The following is a 14,983-nucleotide window of genomic DNA, read 5'->3' on the forward strand; positions in this document are numbered from 1 at the left end:
GGCTTCATCACAAATGCAAATTTCAGGTAGTCCATCGTAACATGGCAACCAATTGTATCTTACTCGATCATTAGTTTGAGCCAAACATATCGAATTTTGGGAACTTGGATTATATGAAACCATGGAGGAGCAATGAAAGTGTATCAAAAGGACACCCATACAAACTTGTTTGTAAATGGTGGGGGTCATGATGTCATATTTTGTCAACGAGGATGTTTAAAACCATGTGGAAGTGTGCTTCTTGAGCTCATTACAGAAAGAGAAACATTGTCTAGTCCTCCTTCTAGTTGTATCACAAGATTTTGGATGAATGATTGATCATCTTCCAAGTAGGCACTTGTTCTTCCATTCTAAACGACATCATTGATAAATCTTTGAATTGCAATTTTGAGTTGTATCAGACTTTGTCCAGCCTTTTTGCAATATCAAAAGCCTATAATGTTTTAAGTACACAAATAAGCAGTTTTAATAGAATCCAAACTGATCCATGAATAAAGCTGCATGCATGAATAAAGCAAATACTATAAAGAGAAAAACCAAAAAAAAAATTGCACAAGAAGATGACAAAAATAAGGTTGATGAGTCAACTAGCTCGTGAACAAAACAGGGATGACCATTTCCACTTTTGCGTTACTTATTCTATTCACATTTATTGTTTACATAAATTATTTATTTATTTATTTTATATGCTGTATCATACGTATGCTTCTTTCTTTTCTTTTTTTTTTTTCCTTTTAATAATATGAAAAATTATTTTTTTCAAGGCCTCCACTTCAAAATTTTTTGTTCTTAGCATTTCAAATCATGATCTTGTCTAATGCATATAATCAGAAAATGCCATTCCGATAGTATTTAAATGGAAGAAAAGAAAACAAAATGGAATTCTTTAAAAAAAGGGGGGGGGAAAGAAGAAGCTAAAAACCATCCTGATTAAGCTTAAGACTGCATTTGTGCATAGTAGTTGAAAAAGACCAAGACAGAGACACAACAGAGAAAGTTCCATAGCATTGCATCTTCGATTTCTTTGATTTCTACTCCGCCATCTCCTTTTGCACAGCAACGTGACAGACCATCCATGCCTCCTTATGATCACAATGTCACTAAGAACAACTCCAAGAACTAGACCGCTTTTGAATCCTGTCACCACAAATTTCCAATCAAATTTGACTGAAGACTCTGAATCATCATTTTCTTGAAAAACCAAAGGTGGCAGTGATGAGGAGACAAAATCACCACATTTCTTAAACAACAGATCACCACACAATCCTGGGTTTCCCTCAAATGAGCTGCTCTCGAATGCATTAAATTGATTCCCCACAGGTATAGGCCCTGTAAGATTGTTATGAGATACATTGAAATTTTTAAGGAATCCAAGTTGCTTTAAGCTCTTGAGGAATCTCGCCAGAGAGATTGTTTTGAGAAAGGTCCAATGATTCAAGTGCTGTTAAATTACCCAGAGAAGATGCGATGCAGCCAGTGAGCATGTTGTTTGGGAGATTCAACGAGTAAAGGGCCTTTAGGTTCCCAAACAATTCAGAAATCTCTCCTTCAAATATATTGCTTGACAGATCAATAAAAGCCTAGATATCTTGGATGGCTCCATAGTGTCTTTTCACCCCTTTGGATGTTAGTCTGATTGAATAACGATTTTCAACTTGAAACAGATAAGCTTTTGAAACAAGACAGTTCAAACTCACACTTAAGTATGTAAAAGGATCGGGGTCGATGGACTTCATAGCATTCCAACTGACAATGTAATGTGATGGCAACTCACCAGTGGAATTATTGAAAGATATATCAATCACTTGCAACTTGGGAAACTCTGAATGACTTTTAGGTTTCTCAATGACACCATACAACCCATTGGACTGCAGTATGAGAAGCTTAAAGAATGGAAGGGACCCCAACCAAGATGGAAAAACATCATGCAGTCGATTGTTGGAGACAACAATACCTTCAAGCATCTTACAATTGGAAAATGATCGCGGTAGCTTCCCCTGCAACTTATTGTAACTGAGATCAATTATTCTCAGGTATTTACTTGCATTGTTGCTGCATATTTCAGGAATGTTGCCATAAAAGGAATTGTTTCTTAAATTCAACACATACAAAGAAGTACTCAAGTTTCCCAAACAATGTGGAATCTTCCCACCCAACATGTTATCAGACAAATCAAGTAAAGAGAACTTAGGTTGCAGAACATATGTGGCATGTCTCCACTTAGCAGGTTATCTAAGACATTATAAGACACAATGGATGATGGAGGAATTGGTAGTGCTCCTTGAAACTTGTTAAATGAAACACTATATAGACGTAGGTTAACCCACAGAAGAACTTTAGGATGAATGCCTGCTAGGAAGTTGTTGGCAATACCAAAGGCGACCAAAGTGTTTATGCTTGTGTTCCACATCGATTCAGGCATTTCACAGCAGATCTGGTTTTCAGCAAGCATCAACCACTCTAGCTCATTTTGATGCCTAATAAAATATGGGAATTCACTTAAGTTGCATGATTTGAGTCCCAAAAGCTTGAATTTTGAACTTGTTGAATTTTTGTTTCCTTTGGTAAAAAGTAATGACAAATTACATTAACCAAGATCTAGGCATGCAAGACATTCCATGCTAAAAAACATGTCGAATTTCAAAGTTCCATTTATTTTGTTAGTATTTAGATAAAGAGTCTCAAGATTCATAGGGTTAGATAATGATTGTGGAACAAGACCATGCAAATGGTTGTATGAATAATCTAGAATCTTTAAATTAGTAAGGTTTCCTAGCCAAGATGGGATTGTACCACTTATTTAGTTAGAATAAAGAGATAATTTTGTGAGGTGGGTAAGATTTTGAAGAGAACACGGAATTTGACCACTAAAGGTGTTACCCCCAGGGTTTAGATAAGTAAGTTTGTTAAGCTTGCCTAGTGAAGATGGAAGAGGTCCTGAAAATTTTCAGCCATAAACGGCTAATATATCCAATGAGTCAAGCATTTGGATTGAAGATGGTAAGCTTCCAGAGAAACCACTTTTGGCAAGTCTCAATTCTTTGAGAGGACTTTTATGATGGAATTCAGGAAAATAACCCTTGAGATTGCGGTTGGAACTAACATCTAGAATTGTAAGGTTTGGCAATTGAAAAACTTCTGTAGGAAATTCACCATGCAACCCACAATCAGAAAGAATTATAGATGCCAAAGAATTAAAATTAGCAAGAAAATCGGGTACCATGGATAATAAATCTACTTCACTGAGATCAAGTACTTCTAAATTAGTTAGATTTTCTAGTAGGCTACCTAGATTGGGACTTCTAAGTTTCAAAAACTTTTCCTCAACATCTTCATCGCAATTGAAAGACAGGTCAAGAAGGGATAAACAAGTGTGAAATTTCCCATGGAATTTGACCCCCAAAAAAAAAAGACTTAGAGAGGTTGAGATAAGTAAGGCCCAAAAGTTTCCCAACAGCAACAGGAATTTGAGAGTAATTGAAATCTTTTATCAGCAAGGTTCAAGCTTTGAAGATGAACAAGATTGAAAAGGGTGATATTGGAGTTGATAGAGCCAAATAAACAACTACTACCAAGACCAAGGCCAATCACGTTACCAGTCTCCTCATTACACTGGACTCCATCCCATGTGCAGCAGTTGTTGCCATTTACTCCTTGAGATTGCCATTGTAAAACCTTGGGATAACTAAATTCATAAGCAGAAGCAGATTTGCTAATGACAAAGCTTTCCTTGAACTGCAACAAGGCGGTCCTCTCATCATCATAGCAAGATGGCTGAAAAGAAGTAAAAGAGTTAGCAACCACAATCTCCAACAACAAAAGTTTCATGAACAGAGAAAAAAACAACAATGATAACCCCATAATGCTTTGGTCTCTCTCTCTCTCTCTCTCTCACTCACAAGTATTGAGGTTCAACTAATTAAAAAGCTGCTTCTTAGATAGAGGAGCATGGAAGCTTCGTATATTTATATAGTCTAAGAAGTCGGCAATTAAAGACAAATACAAATTGTAAATTATATCCTAAAGATTTTGAGCAAAACAAAGCAGGGAGACTATTTATCCATCAAATTAAATTGAGTGTTTGTGTTATATTTTTAAATGAGTTCGGCAGTTTACCATTGGTTAGGACAATATATGACCTGGTAAACCTGGCCTAGTGAATAATTTCTCACGAAATGGACACTTTTATTTTTTCAGTTCAACTTATTACAAATAGTCATTACTCTGGAAGCTACTACTTTATTTTTAGTAGTAAACCATTGGTTACTACTTACTGCTTACAAATGGTCAATAAATACAAGTCAAGTCATCTCTGGAGGCTACAAAATGTCACTACGTTTATGTCCTATTAAGACTCAACCAATTTAATCATACCAAAAAAAAATATTTTAACCATTTTATGAGCTATTAATACTTTAACCAATTTAATAATACAAGAACAAAAAGAATTTAACCAATCTAATGTCACCTTCCAAAACACAAATTAAAAATGAAATAGATACAAATACTGACAGAGACTTACCTCCAAAAACTTCACCATCCAAACGGGTTTCGGTCTCCCATTTTGGATGGAAGTGCTTCTTTGATTGGGAATGGATTTAATAGTGACATCTGGCAGTTCCTTAGAATTGCATCAGAGTATCCAGCTCTATTTCCATATCAAAGGCCAACAATAATTGAAGTATATAAAAAAGAATATAAGCTGTTTTTTGGAAGAGAGGGAATCCACAGTGAACAAGAATATTACTGATAAAAAAGAATATAAGCTGTTTTTTGGGAGAGAGGGAATCCACAGTGAACCAAGAATATTGCTGAAACCCTATAAAAACTGTGATAAACTGTGCTAATTAACCACTTGTTTGATAACGTTTATGTTTTTGGTTTTTCCTGAAAGGTTTTACTCTAATTACTTAGAATTGGCTTATATATGCTTCAAATGATGGTAAGGTTTGACTAGCTACAAGCTTAAGGAGGGAGAAAAAAAAAAAAAAAAATCAGTAAATAGGAAACCATTTCAAACTCTTTATAAAATGAGGGTCATTTTGAAAAACCTTTCTACTGTTAAAGATATGTATGAAAACTCAGGTCATCATTGGTAAAGATATGTATGAAAACTTCTTCTAAGGGTCGTTAGTCATCAGGTACAGTAAACATATACAAGCAAATACTACAAATGAGGATTCATCATTGGTTGAATTAAGTGGAATATTGTAGCCTATCATGGATACTTTTCTGGCCAAAGTTGGCACCACATTTTTATTTGCTCAAAATCATTTAATAATTTGCAAGAAAACATAAACATAGACCATCAAGCTCAATAGTATATTGTAAAAATAATATTGTAGAGCAAAATAAAAATTAAACAAGAAGATCATAAAAGTAAGGTCAAAGTGTCTACTAGCCAGCTAGGCATTAAAGAAAGTTATGCCACGGTATATAATTAAAAAAACCTCTCTGCTTCCTGCCTCTGGTCGATTTTCTCTCCTCCATAGAAAGAAGCCTATCAAACAGCTTGAGCTTTTAGGACCTGACTTCCATATCAAACATCTCCACGATGAATACACCTAAGAAAATATTACATTAAACCCTTTGGATTTTATACATTCAATGAGTCAAGCATTTGGATTGAAGAAGATGCTTTAGTCACAAGGGGCTGTTCATCGATAGACTCGGTTTTAATAACAACACTATGCATGCTACTTGTAAAACATTTCTGATCAAAGTGGTTAAGAATACCTGCATACTTCTGATTTAGCCTCAACTCTCCATTTAGAGCGACTGTATGATCCTTGATAGTGTTCTACATAGACCTATTGATGGATATATTTTGGTTTTTTTTCAAAAGATCAAGTTAGATGATGCAAGTTAAAAGGTCTTCTTTATATAAGTTTTGCTACTCATACTGTCATACACAAGTTACAAACAGAGAGATTACCAAATGTTGACAGTTTATGAAGAGCCTTCTAAGAGCCTGGAATACAGTGGATCCCCGTCTTGAAATGCGATGTCTTGAAGAATACATATTTGCGAAAAGCAGCTGTCACGACAAAGGAAAATATTTAAACAATCCACTGATCACAACTACACAAAATAAGGGGATGGTGAGCCACCACTCAGCATAAAATACAGTGCAGCAAAAGTATTATAAAACAATCTCTAACCATGTTTATGGTAGAGCAAGATATATTCTAAGCATTCTCTAAACAAAAATGCATAAAATCTCTAATCTAATCATATTTATGTTGGAGCAAGACAATTTCAATGTACATTCAATGAAACACACATAAAACTTGAACATTAACTTGTTATTTAAAGCCAAAGAAGCAATTTTTTAAGCATGGAAAACAGTTCATCAAAGGAATACCTCTATAACCAGAATAGTTCCATATCTGTAACAGAATGCAGAATTCATCAGCAATTATCCACATAAGTGAAAAATTTTCCAAAACTAAACTCAACAATGTCATCAGTATGCATTAGCCAAGTTGCAGTGCAGCATTGGCATCAGATCTAATCCAGATAACTTTGAAAATTCAAGGGCAACTGAACTAGCTACTAATTACAAAGAATTATAGTGAATCCTAATAGAAAAACTACAGATACCAATCACTTTCTCCTGACGTCGGTTTCAGACAGTGCAAACCAGTCAAGGTTTGTAAGAACTACCTTGAAGAAGTCATACACATTATAGTTTGAAACAGAATGATTTGAAGAGTATCTATCTGCGATAAACTGGTTCAGAGCAGAAACAGAGTTTTTCAAAACTGTTTATCAAGACGAAAGAAGGCAGCAAATTAAGCATCAGATAAGTAAAATTCTAATAATTAACTGCTAATGTTCTAAGAGTGTTAAGCTTTTAGGAAAATTAATAATTCAATTTAGTATCAAAGCCAAAGATGTATGAGATCCTATGTTCAAAACTTGACAACTCCTGCCAAAAAAGCACATGCAAATACCCAAAATGAACTTAATCGTGGCTTACATGTGAAAGGGGAGTGTTAAAGATAATATAAACCCTACGATGACCCATTTCTCATTAGTTTTCAACTTACCATCCCTCTTCCTCTAAAAGCGTAAGCTACAAGGAGATGGCTAATATTTTCTCAATATAGGCCTTGCAGGCTCAATTGGATCCTTATGTGTGCTTTTGGACTCGTAAAGTTTTCAATAGATGATCTCATAGATTTTCAACTCTAGTTTTTGGACTTGTAAAGTTTTCAATAGATGATCTGATAGATTTTCAACTCTATTACCATGTTGAATTACCACTCTTCCAAAAAGTTAATTCTAACTAAGAGCACCAAAAAAAAACTATCCTACTAAAAATTATGGGTTTATAAAAATCAATAATGAGCATGCAATATCTCTACCCACCTAGACCTAGGGGTTGAATTTGGAAGAGGGCATGAAACAGAGTCTCCATCTTTCAAGTAGGAATGATAAATGCATACAAGAAAAGGAGCAAAACCACATCGTCGTCAACAGAAAACAACATCGTCGTCAGCAGAGATGCATACCTTCCATCGTCGTCAACAGCAAACTACATCGATTATACAGCGGGGACAAAGCATGGTGAGGGAACCAAATTGGTAAACAAAAATTCTGATTTTTTTTATTCAATGCTTCTTTCAACTTGTTACCAATTTTTTTTTTCAGCTTTTAAATTTTTTTTATTATTGCCCGTATTTATCTTTATATAATTCATATAGTTGTAGTATTTTTTATTGTTCCGGAAAGGATAATAATGTTTCTTAGAAAATGGTCAGAGTCTGTCGCTAGGACATTAATGAATGACAATCAATTGCAAAGACAGTAACGTATTTTTATTTTTTTATTTTTTAGGTTATGAGAACAATAAATATAGAATAGAAAATAAAAATAAACACTCGAAGATTATTATTATCACTCATTTCGGGTGTTTGCTATCTCTTTGTTAAATTATTTATCACTCATTTTTCATCACATATTTTGGTGTATTATTAGTGTGAATAATTTATTTATAGTTGGCTGTTGAGCAATTTGAAAAGGGATGCTTGGATTGAATTTCCCATAAAAGAGCAGAGTCTAAGTTATGTTCCCTATTTGCCTATTTAATTTTCTTATTGCTGTTCTTACACATTTACTATGTTTTTCATAATATCAACAATTATTTTTTCTAGGCTTTTACTTTTCAGTTTGGGTTTTCTTCTTAATTAATCCTAGCAAGTCCACTACATTGCTCTTCTTGTCTAGATTGGTTTCATTGAATTTATATACTTCCTCCATTCTTGGTTTTTCGTTTTTTGTGGGACCCACTTAAGTCCTAAGGTTTTTCCAAAAACCAAAAATAGTAATAAATTAGAACGTTATTTTTCTTCCACCTCAACAGAGGGAGAGTTAGTCAATTTGCAACACTATGTAGGTGTAGATAACAAAAACAAACTAAAACAACTTTAATACAACTGCAAATGTACGTATATAGTAGCTTGAAAAAAAAAAATGCTAAAACTAACGAAGCATGGCAGAGATGGATCCAATTAACAAAACAGCATCGTATTATATATATATATATATATATATTCTCTGTTTCCCAAGATACACTTTGAGTCAACTAACTGCTGGAGAGTTCATCTTACAGACCTAGTCAAGTCGTCTCATGGAGGCTTGAAAATGCCAATACTTTAACCAATGTATGATCTCCAAGAAAGAAAAACCAAACAATCAATAAACAGATTGATTAGTACAACAAACTCTTAATAATTCATTTCTTAAGCTAAGCTATTTTCAACACATGTGAGAGAGATTTGTCTACCAAAAATGTAGTCCTTCAACATCCGAACCACACACGTTTCGGTCCTCCATTTTCGATATTCACATGCACCTTAATTTCTATGCGATTGACCTGACTTTTTCAAGTTTCTTGAATTGTAAGTTGAAAAAATTAAATAAGACAAGCAGAAACAAAAAGTTTTAAACGACAAAGAAATTGTACAACGTAACCAAAGTCTCAAACAACAAAGAAAATATATATGTTGAATATTAATCTTCGCCATGCACTTGTACACAGCAAATTAGTTGTAGCAGTTCTCTTTGCGTGCATATCTTGTAATACAGTTGTAACCTTGCTCTGCATTCATATCTTGGTTTTACTTAACGAAAGTTAAGCTTTTTCCAATCTTGCTTGAATCTCTTAGATATTGTCCCCCATTACTTATGGAATTTTTGTGTGTTATATGCAAGTCCTATGAGAATTTTTCAAAATATTGAAAACATAAATAAAAGCTATAGTTTTATTCTCCCTGGTGTACTCAATTCTAATCCATTTTCATTTTCATTTCAGCAGATGCGTAGTTAGTACATGCAATTCCAAGATGGTGAAGAAACAAAATTCCAAGAGGTAGATAACATAATATTTAAGATAGAAGAAAAGAAAACAAGCATAGCAGCCCACTAATATACGTGCAACAACAAAGATAAGTGAAAATGAAAAGAAGTTAAAATAGAAAAGCTACACTAAGTTTACAACAACAGCATATGTACACAGGAGTTAGAAAAAAAAGAACAAAACTAACAATATGCATAGCAGAGATAGTTTCATAGCTTTGTAAGATCTTCAATTTCTTCGATATCTCCTCCACCTTCTTCCTTTGGGTTGCATCTTAACCAAGCATCCATGCCTCCTTATGATCACAATGTCACTAAGAGCTACTCCAACGACCAGCCCACTTGAGTATCCTATCAACACAAATTTCCAATCTAATTTAAATAATGACTCTCCATCATCATTTTCTTCAGAAACTGGTGGTGGCAGTGTTGAGGACTCCAAATCACCACATTTTTTAAGCAATGGATCACCACACAATCCTGGATTTCCCTGAAATGAACTGCTTTCAAATGAATTAAACTGCTTCCCTTGAGGTATAGGCCCCCTAAGATTGTTATGAGATACATTGAAGCTTCCAAGAAACCCAAGTTGCTTGAGTTGTAGAGGGATCTCTCCTGAGAGATTGTTTTGAGAAAGGTCCAATGATTCCAGCATTGTTAAATTCCCTAAAGACAATGGTATGCAACCAGTGAGAAGGTTGTTTGAAAGGTTTAAAGAGTATAGGCCCTTTAGGTTCCCAAACAATTCAGAAATCTCTCCTTCAAATCTATTGCTCGACATATCAATAAAAGTAAACATATCTTGGATGGCTTCATAGTATCTCTTCACCCCTTTGGATGTTATTCTGATTGTATAGCGATTTTCAACTTGGAACCAATCAGTCTTTGTAGCACAAGAAAAGTTCAACATCACACTCAAATATGAGAAAGGAATGGTGTTGACAGCCTTCATAGCATTCCAACTCAAAATGTAATGAGATGGCAACTCACCTGTAAAATTATTGAAAGAAATATCAATCACTTGCAACTTTAGGAACTCCGAATGGTTTTTAGGTTTCTCAATTAAACCATAAAAACCATTGTGATGCAGTATGAGAAGCTTCAAATTCGGTAGGGAGCCCAACCAAGATGGGAAAACATCATTTAGTTGATTGTTCGAGACAACTAAACCTTCAAGCATCTTGCAATTGGAAAATGATCGTGGCAGCTGCCCCTGGAGCTTATTATAACTGAGATCAATTATTCTCAAGTTACTTGCATTGTTGCTGCATAGTTCTGGAATGTTGCCGTGAAAGGAGTTGTTTTTTAAACTCAACACATACAGAGTTCCGCTTAAGTTTCCCAAACACGATGGAATGATGCCGTCCAATGTGTTATCAGACAAATCAAGGAAGTAAAGAGAACTCAGATTACAAAATGTATGTGAAATTTCTCCAGTTAGTAAGTTATTTGAGACATTATAACTCACGATGGATGGTGGAGGAATTGGGAGTACTCCTTGCAACATGTTAAATGTAATACGAAATTGACGTAAGTGAACCCAGGGAAGAACTTTAGGATGAAAGCCCTTTAAGAAGTTGTTGGCAATGCCAAAGCCAACCAAAGTGTCTAGGCTTGTATTCCAAATCCATTTTGGTATTTCACCAATGATCTTGTTTTCAGAAAGTGACAACCACTCTAACTCATTCTGATGCCTGATAAAATCTGGGACTTCAATTAAGTTGCATGAACGCAATCCCAAATGCTTGAATTTTGAACTTGTTGCATTTCTGTTTCCCTTTTCAAAGTGTAATGAAAAATTATTTTTACTTAGATCTAGGTATGTGAGACATTTCATCCTAAAAAAACATGTCAAATTTTAATGTTCCACCCAAATTGTTACCATCTAGATAAAGACCCTCAAGGTTCATGAGGTTGGATAATGATTGTGGAACTAGACCATGAAACTGGTTACATGAAAGTTTGAGTAAATTTAGTTTTGTAAGGTTTCCTAGCCAAGCTGGGAGTGGACCACTTATTTGATTAGAAGAAATGTTTAAAAAAGTGAGCTTCGTAAGATTCTGAAGAGAAGATGGAATGCGACCACTAAAGTTGTTCTCCCCAAGGTTTACATAAGTAAGATTGGTAAGCTTGCCTAGTGAAGAAGGGATAGGCCCTGAAAAATTGCAGTCATGAATAGCGAATATATGCAATGAGTTAAGCATTTGGATTGAAGAAGGTAAGCTTCCAGAAAAACCACTTCCACCAAGTCTCAGTTCTTTAAGAGGACTTTTATGGTGGAATTTAGGAAAATAACCCTTGAGATTAACATTGGAACCTACATCTAGAATTCTTAGGTTCGGCAACTGAAAAATAGCTGCAGGAAATTCACCCTGCAGCCCACAATCATAAAGAATTATAGATATGAAAGAAGTAAAATTTGCAAGAAAATCAGGTACCATGGATGATATCTCTACTTCACTGAGATCGAGTACTTCCAAGCTAGTCAAATTCTGTAGCAGGGTACTCATATTGGGACTTTGAAGTTTCAAAAGCTTCGTTCTGGCAATTTCATCATAGTTGAAAGACAGGTCAAGGTGTGTTAGCTTAAACAGGTTTGAAATTTCTAAAGGAATTTGTCCAGAAAAAGCAGAACCAGAAAGGTTGAGATAAGTGAGGCTCATAAGTTGACCAACAGAAACAGGAATTTCAGAGTAATTGAAGTTATTACCAGCGAGGTTCAAGCTTTGAAGATGAACAAGATTGAAAAGGGTGCTGTTGGAGTTTATTGAGCCAGATAAACAGCTACTACTAAGATCGAGTCCAATCACATGACCAGTCTTGCCATCACATTGGACTCCATCCCATGAGCAGCAATTGCTTGAATTTACTCCATGAGATTTCCATTGCAGAACCTTGGGATCACATAGAGAAGCAGATTGGTGAATGGCAAAGCTATCCTTGAACTGCATCAAGGCAGAGCTTTCATCCTCGTGACAAGCTGGTTGTACAGAAGTAAAAGAGTTAGCAACCATAATCTCCAATACCATAAGTTTCAAAAATAGACACAAAAACGAAAATAGACACCACCCCATAATGCTTTGATTTTTTTCTGTCCACTTTCTCTTTCTCTTAGATAAGCATGGAGGCTCAAATGAATAAAGCACTTCTTATATAGAGGAGCATGGAAAAGATTATGGTATATATTGTCAAAAATTTACTTAATCTTTTGTATACGCCCTTTAAGTCATATTATCTACGAAGTAGTTGCTTGTTTGTGTCCTATATGTCCTTTGAGTCAAATAATTATGTAAGAGCTTATGCTTTTAGATTTAGTCAAGTCGTCTCTGGGAGGCTTGTATTATCTCCAAGTAAGCAAAAACAAGCAATTAATAAATAGATGGGTCACCACAAACTCAACAATTCATTTCTCACATCTAGCTATGTTCAACATATATGACAGACTTATCTACCAAAAATGTACTTTCAACGTCCAACCACACACGTTTTGGTCCCACATTTTTCTTATTACTTGACTTTCTTGAATTTATTGAATTGTATGTTGAAAAAACAATAAAAGACGAAACAAAAAATGCCAAACAACAAAGAAAATATGCAACCTATCCAAAGAAAATGTACAAGAGTCACAAGATTAAAAGTCTCAAACAGAAAGAAAAAATATTTTAATAGAAGGTGAATGTAAATTTTTGTGAATATTCTTTTCTTCAATTTTTTCATTTCTTTTGTGAGACCATCCATCTGTTTATATTGATTATTACTGTATATAATTTAAGTAAAAATATCCAAGGTGAATGTAAATTATTCTTTTTAGTTTGAAAATTGAAGAGTTATTATATATGATCTCTTTCAACAGACTACTAGCTAGGCTTGAAAATTTGATTAGGAGCATAAGCTTGATAGATTTCATCAAAAACATAAAACATGATCAAATACGTTATGCCTCTTGTCAATTAATCAACCTCTCTGTTCCTTGCCTATTGTCCACTCTGTTTTCTCTAGATAAATAATTCTAGCTTGGATTCCATTACATTGATATATTTCACTTTATTTTTGGTAATTTTGTGGGTTTTATGCAAGTCCTACCAGAATTTTTTTCAAAATACTAAAATAGTAACTTAAAGCTATGGTTATATTCTACCAGGTTTAGTTAATTCCAAGCCGTTTTAATTTCCATCTGGGGAAATTCACAGCTAGTACATGCAATTCAAAGAAGGTGAAGAAATCACATTTCAAGCAGCAGAGAACATGATATTTAAGACAGAACAAAAGAAGACAAGCATAGCAGCTCACTTATATGCTTATTAACAATAGCCGAGATGGTTGAAAATAAAAGGCCAGATATGGTTGAAAATAAAAGGCAGGAACCAAAAAAATAAAAAATAAAAAATAAAAAATTTATAGATTATGTTTACAACAACAGCAAATGTACATAGGAGTTTTGAGCAAAAATAAATGTGTACAAAGGAGAGGAAAAAGATAAAGAAAACCAACAATGGAGAGATAGTTCCATAGCCTTGGAAGCACTTCAATTTCTTTGATATCTCCTTTGCCTTCTTCTTTGCATTGCATCTTAACCAACCATCCATGCCTCCTTATGATCACACTGTCACCAAGAGCTACTCCAACAACTAGCCCACTCATGAATCCTATCAACACAAATTTCCAATCTAATTCGAATAAAGACTCTGAATCATTATTTTTTTCAAAAGCCAAAGAAGGCAGTGACAAGGCTTTAAATCACTACATTTCTTAAACAATGGATCTCCACACAATCCTGGATTTTCCCCAAACGAACTGCTCTTAAATGCACTGAATTGGTTCCCTTAAGGTATAGGCCCTATAAGCTTCTTGTTGTGATACATTAAAGCAAATCCATGTTTGGCTGACCACCACGTTTCCCAAGGCACCTTAAATTAACCCTGGCCCATCACAATTTTGCACGAAGTCTTGCACTATCTGACCCTAGGGGCTGGGTGGGGTCACGCTGGGACAAAGTCTGATGGCACCTATTTTCCATCCATTTTATTTATTTATATATATATTTTTTAAAAAACTGATTTTTATTATTATTATTATTATTTTTTGAGTGGTGAGACGGGCGTTGGATTTTGTTTTCCATTTCATCTTCTCTTTTTCCTTTTTTTTTATTTTTTGTTTTCAAAAGCTGCTCTTTTTTCTTTTCTTCTTTTTTTTCTTTGTTTTCATTTTCATTTTCACTTTCATTTTTTTTGTTTTCTTTTATAACTTTCAGTATATTATGAGTGATGTAATATTTAAAATACTTAACCATAATAATAAAAAAATTTAATTATTTTGAACATTGTAATTATTTTTAAAAATTAGGTAAATAATGATAAAATATCAATTTTATACTTTTATTTAATGTAATTATTTAAGAAATTATATGAACAATAATGAAAATCAATTTTATTTTGTCAAAATTAATTCACTTGCTTAAGAATTGTTCCTCCTTTAGTAAAATGATAGATTTGTTCCTCTTCATTTGATAAAAGTCAGTATTCAGGAATGACCGGTTCTGAAGTTTGACAACAATAAGAACCTTGAAAAAAAAAAATATAAAAATTTGTATGTCATTCCACTTCCAAATCTGTACAACCAA

General features: G+C 34.1%; 2 protein-coding genes across 16 annotated transcripts; both read right to left on the reverse strand.

Annotated features, from left to right (window-relative positions):
* Nucleotides 1–912: 912 nt before the first annotated feature.
* On the reverse strand, nucleotides 913–8,080 carry LOC107419443 (uncharacterized). 12 transcript variants are annotated; one of them, XR_007240593.2, is made up of 7 exons: nucleotides 7,518–7,945; nucleotides 6,667–6,764; nucleotides 6,365–6,389; nucleotides 5,936–6,037; nucleotides 5,737–5,810; nucleotides 4,523–5,564; nucleotides 3,171–3,774 (listed from the first exon to the last, which is right to left on the reverse strand). XR_007240593.2 is itself a non-coding variant. In XM_060814702.1 (6 exons), the coding sequence occupies exons 1-5, from the start codon at nucleotides 7,522–7,524 to the stop codon at nucleotides 5,540–5,542; spliced, it is 306 nt and encodes a 101-aa protein (XP_060670685.1). In that variant the 5' UTR covers nucleotides 7,525–8,080; the 3' UTR covers nucleotides 2,071–2,477; nucleotides 5,451–5,539. The 12 variants fall into 12 exon arrangements, 2 of the variants coding, with proteins under 2 accessions (XP_060670685.1, XP_048328867.1); XR_007240594.2 differs by having other exon boundaries at nucleotides 6,667–6,732; nucleotides 7,518–7,924; XR_009635779.1 differs by lacking the exons at nucleotides 6,365–6,389; nucleotides 6,667–6,764 and adding an exon at nucleotides 913–1,997 and having other exon boundaries at nucleotides 3,597–3,774; nucleotides 7,518–7,881.
* A 1,297-nt stretch (nucleotides 8,081–9,377) lies between these two features.
* Nucleotides 9,378–12,588, reverse strand: LOC107419419 (receptor-like protein 7). Of its 4 annotated transcripts, XM_060814700.1 has the most exons (3): nucleotides 12,074–12,521; nucleotides 11,802–11,904; nucleotides 9,378–10,353 (listed from the first exon to the last, which is right to left on the reverse strand). In XM_060814700.1, exon 3 carries the CDS (start codon nucleotides 10,313–10,315, stop codon nucleotides 9,593–9,595), a length of 723 nt encoding a protein of 240 aa, XP_060670683.1. In that variant the 5' UTR covers nucleotides 10,316–10,353; nucleotides 11,802–11,904; nucleotides 12,074–12,521; the 3' UTR covers nucleotides 9,378–9,592. The 4 variants fall into 4 exon arrangements, with proteins under 4 accessions (XP_060670683.1, XP_060670681.1, XP_060670684.1 ...); XM_060814698.1 differs by having other exon boundaries at nucleotides 9,378–12,343; nucleotides 12,433–12,588; XM_060814701.1 differs by having other exon boundaries at nucleotides 11,802–12,530.
* Between the last annotated feature and the right edge of the window lie 2,395 nt (nucleotides 12,589–14,983).

The sequence above is a fragment of the Ziziphus jujuba genome, chromosome 2 (assembly GCF_031755915.1).
Source record: "Ziziphus jujuba cultivar Dongzao chromosome 2, ASM3175591v1".
NCBI lineage: Eukaryota > Viridiplantae > Streptophyta > Magnoliopsida > Rosales > Rhamnaceae > Ziziphus > Ziziphus jujuba.

Coding starts and splice junctions, on each gene's coding strand:
- LOC107419443 (XM_060814702.1), bottom strand. Junction 6,038..6,666: donor ATGTGTATGACTTCTTCAAG/GTAGTTCTTACA, acceptor TTGTCGTGACAG/CTGCTTTTCGCAAATATGTA. Junction 5,811..5,935: donor TCATAAACTGTCAACATTTG/GTAATCTCTCTG, acceptor ATCCATCAATAG/GTCTATGTAGAACACTATCA.
- LOC107419419 (XM_060814698.1), bottom strand. CDS start 12,314: ATGCAGTTCAAGGATAGCTTTGCCATTCACCAATCTGCTTCTCTATGT.